Here is a 15,843-nt window from a genome sequence, read left to right as displayed (position 1 = left end):
AGTGCCATATAAATATTTGCTCTTTTTTATTGTTACTTATTGCAAGAGCAAATTGCTACAATGGTTGATGATTTTGGAAGCCATTAACTTATCATTCAAAACAAGTAAGAAATAAATTTAAAGATGTAGATTAACAGTTACAGTGAGCCCTGGCTGGTGTAGCTCAGTGGCTTGAGTGCCGACCTGCAAACCAAAGGGTCACCAGTTCAATTCCCCAGTCAGGGCACAAGCCTGGATTGTGGGCCAGGTCCCCAGTAGGGGGTGTGCTAGAGGCAACCACACATTGATGTTCCTCTCCCCTTCTTTCCCCTCTGCCTAAAAATAAAATAAATATAATCTTAAAAAAAAACAGTTACAATGAATATTTAGACAATGAGTTAACTAAGAAAATAGATTAACAGTGTATATGAATGTTGAGAAAGTGAGTTAACTAGATACTTTTAGGAAAATATTGTATCTTTTTTGAGCCAATAAATCAATTTTACAAATTCAGATAAACTAGAATAATAGAGCCCTGACTGGGTTGCTCAGTTGGTTGGAGCATAGTTCCATACACCAAAAGGTGGCAGGTTTGATGCCCGGTCAGGGCACATACCTATTTTGAGGGTTCGATCCCCAGTCAGAGTGTGTACAGGAGGCCGGGAAGAGATGTGCAGTACACACTTATGTAGTATTTCCACTATATATATATATACATACAATAGGTATAAATAACCCTGAGAACACAGATAAAGGTAAAATGTGCTGAAATAATTAGGCAGTAGTGATTTATGGGTATTATTTAACTTTTTAATATAGTTAATTATAAGTTTATATAATTCAGTTTTTAACAGTGACTGTGTTTAATAGCTGGTTCACAAAGTTCCTGGAAATGTATGATGCAAGCCAGTTCCAGCACAGCATTTCTTATATAGAGTAGATGAATGTATTTCTCTGTCCCTCATATTTTGTATCTTTCCTGAAAATAATTGAGAGAGAAAAGTTTGATCAAGTTCAGGTTCAACTTTTTGGCAAGCTTGTTTCATAGGTTATAGAAGGTCACCGATTATCATTACATTTATCCATTGAGGCTGCAAATTGGCCATCTAATTTCTGTCATTCTTTATTCGCTGGGACACTCTACAGTAGAACTAGTGGGCTGCATGGAGGTGTAAGTTCGTTGTTTATCCATTTTCAGAATGAGCTTGTTTTAGCATCCTTCAAAGATTGCCAAATCTTCTTTTTTTTTTTCTTTTTCTTTTCCACTCTGCGGCCTGCTTCAGTGCCTGCAGCCCACGGGCAGAGGCCCGGCAATGGTTCTGGGCCAGGGCGCTCTGGCATGGGGCACTATGAGAGACCCAGGGGACGAGCCTGCCCTAAATCCAAGCCCATGCATCCAAATCTTTTTTTAAGTGTCAATATGAACTTAGAGATTTAAACATATTTGGTGTGTTTCAAGCCCCACTGTGTTTTTATTTAAACTGACCCATTTATTTATTTGACTAGAGGGAGCCTCTTCAAGTTGATTCTTTTTTTTTTTTTTTTTTGGTGATAGATGTTAATGAGATTTATTGAGGAGATCATTTCACAGTATATACAAATATGAAATCATTATGTTGTACACCTGAAAGTAATATGTTATATGTCAATTATATCTCACTTAAAAAAACCATGACCCACTTATATTCAAGTTGATTCTTGATCATTTTGACACACATGTACTGGTCTTTGGTAGCTTCCTTGCTTTCTGGTAAGACATGTTGTTCCAGACTCATCGTCGATACTTCCTATCCCATACTTCATACTGAGCCACTTATCAAAGAGCCATAGTTTTTTAACAGAACATGGTATTTAGAGACCATAGTCTGATCACTAGGGGTTGCTCACTGCTACTATGTTCTTGACTGTTTATAAGACATTTAACTGACAGAGCTGGGAAATAGACATATATTTTTAAGATAAAATATACTATGAGTTAATATTTGCATTAGATATTTAGGACTATAAGAGATTTATTTATTTATTTTTAAGATTTTATTTATTTATTTTAGAAAGACAGGAAGGGAGGAAGAAGGAGAGGGAAAGAAACATCAATGTGTGAGACATACATCAGTTGCCTTTCACACGCCCCCAACTGGGGACCTGGCCTGCGACCCAGGCACTTGCCTTGACTGGGAACTGAACTGGTGACCTTTTAGTCCACAGGCTGGCACTCAACCCACTGAGCCACACCAGCCAGGGCAAGGACTACAAGAGTTTTAGCTAAAATTTTAAAAAATATTATTTTAAAGATTCTATTCATTTATTTTTAGAGAGGGGGAGGGAGGGAGTGAGAGAGGAAGAAGAACATTAACGTGAGAGAGAAACGTCATTGGTTGCTTCTTGCACGCACCCTGAGCAGGGACTGAATGCGCAACTCAGGCATGTGCCCTGACCGGTAGTCAAAACTGTGACCTTTTGCTTTGTGGGACGACGCCTGACCCACACTGGTCAGGGTTAAAATTTTAATGTTTGTTTCTTTTTCCTCCATGCTGAAAATCTCGGTTGTCAGTAACATTGTACTATCACTCCTTTGTAACACAGACCGCAGTCACAAGTAGTATTACCCGCACCACCTCCAATAATACAATTGCTAAACAGTTACATAGGGAGAAATGAGTAAATTCATATTTTAAAGGCACTTTTAAGAGTTTCTTTTGCCCTGACTGGCGTGGTTCACTTGGTTGGGCATCGTCCTGTAGAGTGAAGGGCTGCCCGTTGGGTTCCTGGTCAGAACACTTGCCTGGGTTGGCACTGTCCCGGGTTGGGGTACATGGGGTAGGCAGCCGATTGATGTTTCTCTCACACATCAGTGCTTCTCTCTTTCTCCCTCCCCTCTCTCTAAAAAGAAATAAATAAAATCTTTTTAAAAATGTTTCTTCTGTTGGTTATATCACCAACTTCATAAATAATTTCATTAATTTTCTTTTTTAAACCAATGACCCTTTGCTCTGCAGGACAATGCCCAACCAACTGAGCCACACCTGTCAGGGCTAAATTTTTTCTTTTTTTATTTTAGAGATTGAATTTTAATTGAAATTTGTTTATAACTATATAAAATATTTACCTGTTTTCAGAAGTGCAGTCTGATATTGCTTCTATCTCTGGTCTTTCCCTGGTTTATCCTGTAATTTTAAAAAACTAAATGTGTATATATTTGTATCTCTCTCCAGGAGAATACTAACATACATTGCATTCCACCTTGATTTTTCATCAACACATCCAGGTGGTGCACCATAGCAATATACAGAGAGGTATTTCTCATTATATTTTATTTTCTTTTATTTATTTTTTTAGGGAACTTACTGTACTTATTTATTTTCTTTTTTTAATTGTTGTACAATTACAGTCGTCCCCATTTTCCACCCATTACTGTTCCCCGCCTTACCCACCCCCACCTCCCACATTCAATCCTGCCTCCCTCTTGTTATCTTTGCCCATGGGTCCTTTATACATGTTCCGTGATGACCATTCCCCTTCTTCCCCCCCTCCCCGTTATCTCCTATCCCCTTCCCTCTGCTTACTGTCAGTTTGTTCTTTATTTCCATGTCTCTGGTTCTATTTTGCTCCCTTGTTTTGTTCACTAGGTTCCATTTATAGGTAAGATCATATGGTATTTGTCTTTCACCTCCTGGCTTATTTCACTTAGCACAATGCTCTCCAGTTCCATCCATGGTGTCACAAAGGGTAGGAGCTCCTTTTTTCTTTCTGCTGTGTAGTATTCCATCGTGTAAATGTACCATAGTTTTTTTTGATCCACTCAGTTACTGATGGGCCTAGGCTGTTTCAGCACTTGGCTATTGTAAATTGTGCTGCTATGAACATTGGGGTACATAGGTTCTTTTGAATTGGTGTTTCAGGATTCTTAGGGTATAATCCCAGTAGTGGAATTGCTGGGTCAAAAGGCAGTTCCATTTTTAGTTTTCTCAGGAAATTTCATACTGTTTTCCACAGTGGCTATACCAGTCTGCATTCCCACCAACAGTGCACTGGGATTCCCTTTTCTCCACAACCTCACTAGCATTTGTTGTTTGTTCATGTGTTTATGATGGCCATTTTGACCCATGTGAGGTGGTATCTCATTGTGGTTTTAATTTGCATCTCTGATGGTTAGTGATGCTGAGCATCCTTTCATGTGTCTCTGGGCCCTCTGTATGTCCTCCTTGGAAAAATGTTCAGGTCCTTTGCCCATTTAAAAAAATATATTTTACTTATTTATTTTCAGAGAGAGGGGAAGGGAAGGAGAAAGAGAGGGAGAGAAACATCAGTGTGTTGTTGCCTTTCACGCGCCCCACTCTGGGGATCTGGACCACAACCCAGGCATGTGCCCTGACTGGGAATCAAAACCAAAGTGACCTTTGGTTTGCAGGCTGGCACTCAATCCAGTGAGCCACACCAGCCAGGGCCCTTTGTCCATTTTTTAATTGTGTTGTTTGTCTTCCTGGTATGGAGTCACATTGAGTTCTTTATATATTTTGGAGATCAAACCCTTTTCCGAGGTATCATTAGCAAATATATTTTCCCATATGGTTGGTTGCTTTTTCATTTTGCTGATGTTTTCTTTAGTCACACAGAAGCTTTTTAGTTTGATGAAGTTCCATTTGTTTATTCTTTCCTTTACGTCCCTTGTTCTAGGGGACATAAATTTTCCTGCCTGTGTTCTGTAGGATTTTTATGGTGTCACGCCTTATATTTAAGTCTTTTATCCATCTTGAGTTTATTTTTGTGTATGGTGCAAGTTGGTGGTCGAGTTTCATTTTTTTGTGTGTACCTGCCCAGATCTCCCAACACCATTTGTTGAAGAGGCTAATTTTACTCCATTTTATGCTCCTGCCCTGTTTGTCAAATATTAATTGACCATAGAGACATGGGGTTATTCTGGGCTCATTACATTTTAAACTGCTTAATATTCTGCTGTTTAATATCTCATTTTTTCCACCAAATTTCTCTCAGGAGGAGTTTGGGTTCTTTCCAGCATTTTAGTATTACAAGTTTTAATGCCTTTTCATGTTTTTGCCAATATTAGTTTGGGATATATTTTAATATTAGCATTTTGTAACACTTATTACTCATAATTTTAAACAGCAAAGTTTAAAGTATTTTATAATAAACACCTATACCCATCTGCTAAACTGATACAAAACTTATCATGAAATGTAAAAAAATAAGTCTACATTCATTGTTTTGATAAATGCATATACTTGGGTGACCCAAACTCTTATGCAGCTAGAGAATGTAACACATCATCCCAGAAAGTTCCTTCATGCTTCTTGGGAGACATGCACCGCGTGGGTGGTTTTCTAATATCAGCTTGGTATTTAAAATCACTTTACAAAAGTGACTGTTTTGCTTCCTCTGTGATTAGGTTTCTCTCCTGATTTTGCTTTGTTTTTAATATCACTAACCTGTAATCTAGAACCTTAAATTACATTCGCTCTTTAACACTAACGGTATTGTAGATTTGATTCCCTTTCTGTTCCCACCCTTAATGATCTTTTTCTTTTAAACCTTATTGATACATAATTCCTATACTATATACTTCATCAATTTAATCTGTACAATTCAGTGGTTTTTGGTGTCAATTTTTTAAAGTTGTGATCAAGTATATATAATATAAAAATTGCTATTTTAACCACTTTCAAGTATACAGTTTAGTGGTATTAATTATATTATATTCCCATTGTGTGTAGCCATCTCCCCTGGCCACCTTCAGAACTTTTCATCATTGTAAACAGAAATGTGTACCCATGAAATAGTAACTTCCATTCCCTCCGCCCCTCAGTCCCTGATCACCCCCTTCTACTTTGTCTCTGTGAATTTACCTACTTTAGCTACTGCTTAGAAGTGGAATATATAGTGTCTGTTCTTTTGTGTCTGACTCACATCACTCAGCATAATGTTGTTGGGCTTATCGATATCATAAGATATATTAATATTTCATTTCTTTTTTGTATATTATTTCTTTTGGTGGTAAAACAGGTATAACATGAAATTTATCATTTTGATCATTTTAAGTGACATACAGTACATTGCACAGTGTTATGCCGCCATCGCCATTATCTGGCTCTGAAACATTTGCACTACCCCATACCCATAAGCAGTCGGTTCCTATGCCCCCCTCCGCAGTCTCAGGCTACTACTACTCTGCTTTCTCTCTCTGCGAAGTTGCCTTTTCTGGATATTTTATATAAATGGATCATATGTAAACTTTTTTATCTGACTTACCTTACATAACAATGTTTTCAAGATTTATTCATGTTGTAACATGTATTACTTCATTTCTTCATATAGCCAAATAATTTTTATAATATAGGTATACCAGATGTTGTTCATTTGTTTATCAACACATGAACACTTGATGGACATTCAGACTGTTTTTACTATTTGGATATTATAGATGAAGCTGCTGTAAACAGCATTATTGAACTTTTATGCGGTTCCTGTTTAGTTTTCACATGGACAAGCATTTTTGGTTCTCTCGGGTATACACCTAGGATGGCATTGCCCGGTCAGATGGCGGTTCTGTGTTTAAATTTTGAGGAACCGTCAGACTGTTTTCCAAAATGGCCACACCATTTCATGTCCCTACCAGCAACGCGTGAGGTTCCAGTTTCTCCACATCCTCACCAACAATTTGTTCAATGTCCTTTTGGGAATAAACATCCCAGTGAGTTTGGAGTAGTGTAAGTTGTTGTGGTTTTGATTTGCACTTCCCCAATGGCTAAAGATGTGGAGCATCTTATTGGCTATTTATAGACCTATTGTTGGAAACATGCCTGTTCAGAGCCTTGCCTGTTTTTTAGTTGGGTCTTTTCTGTTGACTGAGTTGTGAGAGTCCTTTATGCATTCTTAGACGTAAGTCCATTATCAGAAACATGATTATCAAATATTTTCTACCATTCTGTGGGTTGTCTTTTTACTTTTTTGATGGTGTCCTTTGCAGCATAAAGGTTTTCAGTTTGGGGGATGTTCAGTTTGTTTGCTTTTTCTTTTGTTGCTTGTGCTTATGGTGTCATATATAAGGAACCATTGCTTAATCCAAAGTTGTGAAGGTTTACCCCTCTGTTTTCTAGAGTTTTATACTTCTAGCTCTTATGTTTATGGTGTGAGGTAAGGGTCCAACTTCATTCTTTTGCTTGTAGATATCTCGTTTTCCCAGCACCATTTCTTGAAGAGGCTGTTCTCCTTCTGCCTTTGGCATCCTGGTCCAAAAAAAATCAGTTGATCATAAATATGAGGGTTTATTTATAGACTTCATTAACTTACATGTTTATCTTCTGTTTTCTTTTAAAAACTTACAAATTTAAAGTGGATATTTATGAAAGTAGGCATTTGTGGCCCATTATTTTATAATCTATTCATGGTTTCCTTTATTTTTTTAAAATCTCAATAGCTTCTCCCATTTTCTTCTACAATTATCTCATTATGCATAATGCCACCTGGGAAAGGAGTGCCTGGTAGTCAAGTGCAATGTTAATGTAACTGGATGATAATATTTCTGTTTTTCAAAGACTGCTTTGAACTCAAATAGGAAGTATCTTCAGTTGCCAATGATGGCATAAAATCATGAAAATAAAATAAGGAAGCTTATGGCTCAAAGATTTTCTCCCCTTATTTAAATTTGAGGTACAGTACTGTGAAAGTATGTTCAACAAGTGGTTATTACTTTTTCTTCAATAAAGTAGACATTTCAGACCCATCAAAAATTATTCCTTATTATTATATACTTTCTAGAGTTCCTGAGTTGGAGGTAGAAGAAGAAACTCAAGTTCAAGAGATGACCTTAGATGAGTGGAAAACTCTTCAAGAACAGACCAGACCGAAGCCTGAATTTAACATCCGGAAACCTGAGTCCTCTGTCCCTTCGAGAGCAGTGGTGATCCACAAGTCTAAGTATAGAGATGATGTAAGCATGACGTTTTGTATGTGGACATAATCTTCACTGTTACCTGACTGGACAGGACATGGGCCTTTCCACTCCTGTTTTGAAAATATATCATTAGTAGTTGGCATTCTAGTTGCTACGTAAGAGTGATTGAGATGACGTGTGCCTAGGTTACTGAATCTTTATTGTGAAATAATTGAATCTTGACCTGTAGACACTTAAAGCAGTAGTAGGTCAGTGGATTTTCTTCTGGACTCAGAACTGTGCTGAGACTGTGCAAATACTGTATGTTAATTGCACTTCATTTTCGTCTTAAAAGAGATATACAGAATGTTTCATGAATGATGCCATTTCAAAGGGTGACTGACGATTCTGCTTTCCATGATTTGATTACCCTCACCTCCAATCCTGGGAGCATTTTGCTGGGAGAAGCTGACCATTTTAAACTGGTCGGGGTGCTTTGCCCTGTGAGGCCTTTCTTGTGTTCCTGCAGCAGCTTTGCTCCCTTTGCATAACAGCTGACATTCAGACAGGCGCCTGGACACGCCCAGCAGCCTGCTGTCCTGACGGGATTGCTCCCAACGCCTTTCTCCTGTGAGGGCCTTACTGTTCATGGTTTATGTTTGTGTCTTTAGCAGAGGCTTCAGCTTTGAAAATATCTATCAGCACATATTGATAAGTTTGTCAGCGAGTCATTGAATTGCATTCTGTTTAAGTTATTGAAGTTAATTATTTTAATTTTAAAATTTATAATTTGCACCATTCAGCAACAGCTGTTTATCTTGATACCAGTCTCTGTGTCAGTGGTGGTGATAAGCAGACTCCTCCTCTGCTGGATGCTATTCATTTATTTTCTGTTTGAAACGCAGGAATGTTGTACCAGGTAGATTTGTCTGTGTTCCTATTTACACATAGGTTAGCCGTGTTCTTTGTACAAATACTTTCATTAAAGGGTCATTTATGATACAGGTTCCCCTCCCATCCTCTTGTTGGGTCAGTGCAAGCTCTCAGAGGCCTAACAAGTAGGTTTTGAGCTGTCCCACTACCAGTGGCTTTGTACACATGGAAATCTCTGGGAGGGTTTTTATTTTTTTTACAAGTATATCAGTTAGCTGGGTTAGTTCTTTTCCTCTTTACTTTCTTTGTTCTCTTTTGTTCTGGGGAATTGTAAATAAAGCCTGGCCTAAAACAAATGTGCAGCTGACATGTTAGGTAAAAATAGAAGCTTCTCTTCCTTAATCCACACCAGATTCATCCTCCCTGGCTCCAGAGAGAGAGGGCTCCTGGCATATTTGAAGCAACTGGGTTAGCTGAGTCATCGAGCTTGGTCTCTGTGAAGCACGCATACATTTTGGGTCCTTGTTAATATTACAGCATTGGGGATTTTAGCTGGGAATTGTTCTTAAAGCATCATAAGCCAAAAATCTTGGGGTCACCAGTTTACTTTGTTCTGGGCACCCTAAGAGACAAAAACACTTGAATAACACATCTCACTTCTTGGAGCTCTGTTCTTTGCAAAGTTCAGACCAACACTAGCCTGCAAATAGAGCTGGGCCCTCCAATCTGACTGTTAGCTCACTCAGCATCCCCTGAAAGGACAGTGGCACATTGTCCCTTCTTACTGGGGAGGCACTGCCTGGTTGCCTGGTCACAGTGGTTAAACCAGGAGGCGTTGGTTTATTATTTTGCTGCTTACTATTTTTTTTGTGTGTATCTTTTTACCAGAATGCCAGTTCTTCTGAATCGTTCTCTCCTTCACCTTTTTTAGCTTCAAGAGTCCATCTACTTAAGGTCTCTGCTTTACTTTAATCTGGGATGTTGAAGGGACATAAATGTCAAACTTTAAACCTATAATGAGCATATTGCCAAAGGGATTGATGGGCTCAGGGAAATGTGATTGGTTTTTAAAAACATGCATTGATTGATTGATTTTAGAGAGAGGAAGGGAGAAAAAGAGGAACATTGATTTGTTGTTCCACTTATTTATGCATTCATTAGTTGCTTCTTGTGTGTGCCCTGACTGGGGATTGAACCCACAACCTTGGCATATGGGGATGATGCTCTAACCAAATGAGCTACCAGACGAGGGCAGGGAAATTTGATTTTATTTCCTTGACAAGTTGTAGGAACATTTTAACCTTAAGCAGTATAGGGTTTCTCATCCAAGATCATGGCCTATTTTCTCTAGGTTTATATTTTACTTAAATGTGAGAGTTTTTAAAATTCATTATTAAGAGTTGAAGCCAAATCAAAATTGGAGATTTATTTAATATAGTTTTCTTTTAAGAAGAGACAGAACTTATTTGACCTCTTATAATAAAATGTACTTTCTCAAAGTATTTTTTAAAGCAATTCTTAAAAAGCAGTTGGCATTCTTAATGCAGCGTGGGTAGCAGTCCTCAGGCACCCATACTCTGTTGTTTTACTATTTTCATGGAGTTCAAGTAAGAATTGTTCATTGCAAATCATGCGGTTTTTAACATACGGTATTTGTACCGTCAGCACCTACATTGACAGGAGTTTCTCCAGCAAGGTCTCTTCAAGGAAGGGGAATATTTCCTTATTTATCAAAGGGTCGTCTGTGAATAAATAAAAGGCAGAAATTAAAATGTTTTAATCTTATCAAAATAACACTTGGATATAAAACATTTATCTCAGTTGGTGTTAGTCATGTCAAATCCTGTATCTTAACCTGCTAAACTGGTAGAGATTTGGTCTCAGTTGAAGTAGTAGTGAGTTCAAAGATGTTTGGATTAAGACTGTGAATACGAGAGCGTGTGGCTGTGAAATGTGACCCCCACCCCTCACCGTGCTGGATCCAGAGCAGCCCTGTCATCTTCCTTGCCAGCCCTGAAGCCTGTGCCGTGGCACACCACGGGGGGCTGCTTCTGGCCATGAGGCCCGGCCCGGCTGGGACCCTGAGCCCAGTGCGTGTTCATGGAGATAGCTGTATGTGCTTGATGCTGTAACTGTGTTTCAGATGGTAAAGAATGACTGTGAGGATGATACCCACGTTTTCCGGAAAGCGGCCAATGACATCACATCCCAGCTGGAGATTAATTTTGGTAACCTCCCTCGTCCCGGGCGTGGAGCCAGAGGTGGCACACGGGGCGGCCGGGGAAGGATCAGGAGGGCAGAGAACTATGGACCCAGAGCAGAAGTGGTGGTAGGTATCTGTATTTTAAATCTTGAGAGGATGAGGATGTCCTGGGCCGGCCTAGTCTAACTTTGGAGGGCCATCCATTTCTGTCGTGTACTCTTCCCGTCTAGTGTGGGTCTGATGTGGTGGTGTTCGGAACGGGGATGTCAACATCATGGGCATCGCTGGGTACAGCCCTTCTACAGCCCTGGCCTCCAGGGTCTCCAGGGAGGCCCTCTCTGCCCTGAAGGTTCCCCTTGAACCAGAGAAAAACTCATCTGCCTCAGACAAGATCCTCAGGCCTTACTGAATCAGATCGCGTGACAGTTGCCTACTCACAATGGCCTGTGTGCCCTGTACCCTTATGGTGCAGTCAGAATGCTTGACGGCTCAGGCCATTCTTCCACACTCCTCAGCCAAGTCTGCTCTGCCTCTAGTTCTGCAGACTAGTTGCTCCTTACCCCACGGGACCTTGCCTGCTCACCTGAACAGCTCCTGTAACCTTGCCTACTCAGAGAGGGCTTTTTTGATTGCATTTCCTTGCAGACCAGCTCAGAGCCCTTGAGCAAGGCATTTTCTTTCTCTTCTTTGAAGCATCATCTCCATTTGGATTGTGTGCTCACTGGTAGGATTATTCATCGTGTTGGTGGACAGCAGCAACTGCCACTTGGTTTCCGTGTCCATCATCGGTTTCCCCGGGCCTAGCACAGTGCGCGTGTAGTAGCTGCTTCATAAACATCTTATGAACAAACATATAAATACCTATTCAGTGGGAATGGGCAGAAGGCCCTGTGGCCAGTGCGGCCCCATGGAGTCCTTACGACAATGAACAGGAGCAGCCCCTTCTCTGTGGCTGGTCTGGGAGGTGTTCCTTTTGCTGCCCAATTCCCTGGCTCCCGGGAGCAGCCCCAGGGAGTGCCTGGTTTGTTATACTTGAGCAAGATGGAAAAAGAGTTCTGTTCCGAGAATAGAAAATATGTGTTCACTCCTTTGCAATAGCTGAGCTCTTGCCACCCTCAGCACTAGTGTGGAGTGTGGCAATGTGTCTGTCCCTCCCCTGCTGCCCTCCTGTGCTTTTCCAGCTCAGAACTGCCATCAGGCCCCCACCCCCTTCGTGGTCAAGTTGCACTGTTTCAGAATCCATGATCTCTTGCTCATTCATTGAGGCTTGCCTCTGGGAGAAACTGCTCTTCCTAAAAAACCTTCCCTGATTGCAGTGTGTATTTGGTCACCAATTGCTTTGGACACCCCTAGCATGGGGCCTCTTCACAGGGCATCTGTTTCTGGAGATACCGCTGACTTTCCTGGTCTGTTTCTCCCTTCACCCTGTGAGCCCCTCCAGGCAGGAATTGTCTGGAGCCATCAGTACAGTTCCACACAGTGGACATTCTGTCTTGTGTATTGGATGAAGGAAGTGCCAGATACAAAAACGGGGAGGGGGTGGGGGGAGGCACTGCCAGGCACTTTGTAGAGGGGACAGGAGTGAGAAGGGAGAGGCGCCCTTGGGCATTGCAGCTCAGAGGCAGCACCTCGCCTGCCACCCTGAAGCTCTCTCTCCTCTTTCCAGTGGGGCCCTGTCCCTCCCCTGGGTGACAGCAGGCACCATGTGTCACACAGTGTTTGGCCCAAGTAGGAATGAGGGAAATGACAATTGGTTTCAAAACTTCTTTTGTAGACGCAAGAAGTCGCTCCAAACCCTGATGACCCTGAAGACTTTCCTGCTCTGGCTTGAGAGCCGTTTCCCTGGCAACTCAGAACAGCACTGGCACACGGGGAAGAGACTCTTCTTGCTACGGGGAAGACACTCAGACTCTAACACAATAGATACTGCTTCTCCCCCTTCAGTGTGAACTCATTGCGCTTTTTGGCCAGGGGTGGGGGAGATAGGGATTTTCCCACATACTCAGAGCTGCAGCTTCAGTCAGGGGTTAGTCTGGCACATTCCCAAGAAGGTGGAGAATGGGGATTATTTTTTTATTGAAGGACTCCCAAATGAAGTTTAAAAATAATGTTTAAACTGTGTACATAGAGATTGTAAAATAGAATCTACTGAGTCTGCTCAGTAAGTTGCATAGATACTGGAAGGCTGTGTCCCTCAATACTAGAGGCGATACATGTAACTTGGATTGTTAATTTAAAGCAGTCACAGCTTAGTTTTCAGAGACCAAGAAATTAAAATACAATTATATTTACTATTTACTTGTAAATGTTTCACTCTCCCAGGATTTTTCGAGTTCTGGTTTTCATTTAACCAACAATTCTCAGCAGCTGTTGTGCAGCCAGCGGCCCCCACTCTGGGACAATTGGGGACGTTTCGGTCTAGTAGTGTGAACTACCTCATGGTTGCTGTGTGCGTACACAGCACACGTCTGGCATACACGTGCGTATTTAGTGTTTGGGCGGATTTTAGATGAGTATTAAGTATTTGATTTTTAAAATCGCGTTATTTGACCCATCAAACGACAGGGTTCCAGACGAGGTGTTGCACCTTAATACTGGCTGCTTTTCTCCTTCGAAACTGGAGTCTGAATTCAGCACCTCTGCGCCCAAGCCCTCTGTCCTTGTCCTGGGTAAGACTTGTAAATGACTCTTATTTATTGAGCATCTCGTTTTTCTCAGTCCTTGCCCCAGTTTGGGTTCCTGTTTCTTTCTTTTGGTGAATGTCTGGGGTTAGGGGCAACCACAGAGGTGCAGTAACTCCCCAAGTCCCTGCGAGGTTTAGCGCCAGGCACGGCAGCTGGGGCGGAGGCAGCTGTAATGGCTGCTGGAAGCTGGGGTGATGCTGTCCCCACCTGACTGCAGAACCGTGGGTAACACTTGTCTGTTGTCACACAGTTAGTATGTTTGTGTTAGAATTTGAGCCTTGGTTCTAGAATCAGGTCTTTTCCCTCTGCTGTACTGTCTCAGATGGCTCTAAATTGAAGTGTAAATAAAGGTTGGTATTCCTTCCGAACTTGTGTATAGAAAACTAAATTGTTTGTTCACACCAAGGGCAAAAGAGAATGTTAGGAGAAGCCCCAGTAAAGAGTCATTTTGTTGAGAAGTTGAAGTTGATCCCCAAGCCCTGTGGCAGGCAGCTGAGGACCTTCACCATGAGTGACAACCTACTTTTTTGGTCTTTTGTCACTGATACCCAAGTGCTAAAGTGTCTTAACCCCCCCTTTCATTCCCTCCCCCTACAAAAGACATGATGAATGGGTGCCTCGTTCTAAGCTCAGAAACCTTGTGAGGGCTCCTTTCAGGGGAAGCCCCCTTAGTCTGGTGGTAACGTTGGCAAAGCCCCTAACGCTAGGTTTGGCGTTTGCAAACACTGCAGTCTTCCCCATCGGGCTGAAGATTCCTGTGCCCTGGAGCAGTCTTGGCGACCAGGCTAGTTCTGAGCCTGCAAAGGCCTCGTCTGAGCACCAGCGCTACCTCGTGCATGTGGTGGGGTTTCTGTCACCTGGCTGCTGGCAGTCTGGTGGCCCGTGAAGACAGCAGGACACTGTTTTGAGACCTAAACACAAGGCAAGGCCTTTCAGGTCAAGGTTCCCTGGCCAGACAGACTCCTCGGGCTTGTGTGTAGACATGCTGCAAGGGGCAGGGCCAGTTGCTGGCTGGTAACTTTATACCAGGCAAATTAACCTCACGACAGAAAACTCGGGCGTGACAGGCTCCTGGAAAGCAGAGGTCAAGCACGTTTGAATCCCAGGGCAGGTGTGCCAGCTCCAGCGTGACCCAGGTCCCTTCTCAGCCAGGAGCTCACCGCTGGACCTCAGGCTGCCCGAGCAGCAGCTGAAGACCGGGCAGGTGTCACCCCTGCATATGTGATAAGGTCTGGGGACAGGCAGGCTTGCTCCAGAAGCTGCTGCCAGCTGGGACAGTCTCAGCCTTGGGAAGGCAAAACTCAGGGCATCTTTAGTCTAATGGTGATGAGCACTTAACGTTTTCATCCCATGGGAGGAGAGGCCATGATAGGCACCCTTCCCTAATGTTGGCCACTGGTTCAAGTCCTCAGTTCACTAGCTCGTCCATGCCATCCCAGTGTGTATGTATTTCAGGGGTCAAAGCATTGTTTTTCTTTGAAGTCGCACCATATGGTGTTGGCAAGTCCTGTGGCGCAGCTGGACTCCGAGCTGGGAAAAGTCAGCCCTTAATAAAAACAGGAACTGCCCTCTTCCAAGCTATTCCATAGAGAGCCGTGCTGCTAGCTGTGGGTCAGCCTGCCCTCTCTCTCAAGACAGCATTACCAGGTTGGAACCTCGGCATGTGCCCTGGCTGGGAATTGAACCCACAACCTCTTGGTTTGAGATGACATTCCAACAATCTGAGCCACACCGGCCAGGGCCCATTTTCCTTTTGCTGCTGCTGCTGCTGCTGCTGTCCCCTCAGACCACGCTGTATGAACAGCCACCGGGGCTGGCCCGCCCCTCCAGACAGTGGCTGAAAGGCGGGCCCATGGGCAGCGGGCACCACTGTCCCCCCACGTGCCACATGTGTAAGACTTAGCCTAGCTCTCTGTCCCAGAGGAAGAGCCTGTGTTTATGTGGTAAAAAGAATGAGGAAGGAAAGAAGCAGGTACTTAAAACAACTCTTTATTGTAAACTACAACACAGATCAAAATGCAAAACTTCTTTGTAATTACCACCTAAGTTCAGAAACCAATTTCCCCAGAAGCCTACCCACCCTCAGAAAGGAGCCGCTGTCAGCCCCCCTTTGTGCTTCACCTGGATGCCTTTTAAGTCGGAATGACCCCCTTCTGCACTTACTGCAGAACCTGGGTAACGGCGGAGACCGGCATTTCCTGAAGGGGCTGCCGTGC

The 15,843-nt window shown here is 42.5% G+C and overlaps 1 protein-coding gene and 1 non-coding gene across 3 annotated transcripts in view; one reads left to right on the top strand and one right to left on the bottom strand.

The window, feature by feature from the left end:
• Positions 1-13,995, top strand: part of HABP4 (hyaluronan binding protein 4) — a 39,463-nt gene extending 25,468 nt beyond the window's left edge. For both annotated transcript variants that reach the window (XM_053925121.2, XM_024558301.4), the window contains 3 exons: positions 7,753-7,924; positions 10,884-11,069; positions 12,718-13,995. In XM_053925121.2, coding sequence (XP_053781096.1) covers positions 7,753-7,924; positions 10,884-11,069; positions 12,718-12,774 — 415 coding nt within the window. In that variant the 3' untranslated portion in view covers positions 12,775-13,995. The remainder of the gene's footprint in view (positions 1-7,752; positions 7,925-10,883; positions 11,070-12,717) is intronic.
• LOC112302939 (small nucleolar RNA SNORA42/SNORA80 family) lies at positions 1,243-1,373 on the bottom strand. Its single transcript, XR_002974607.1, has one exon. It is a non-coding gene; the product is annotated as a small nucleolar RNA SNORA42/SNORA80 family (small nucleolar RNA).
• Positions 13,996-15,843: the final 1,848 nt, after the last annotated feature.

The sequence above is a fragment of the Desmodus rotundus genome, chromosome 1 (genome assembly GCF_022682495.2).
Source record: "Desmodus rotundus isolate HL8 chromosome 1, HLdesRot8A.1, whole genome shotgun sequence".
NCBI lineage: Eukaryota > Metazoa > Chordata > Mammalia > Chiroptera > Phyllostomidae > Desmodus > Desmodus rotundus.
This window is presented reverse-complemented; position numbering and strand designations above follow the sequence as displayed.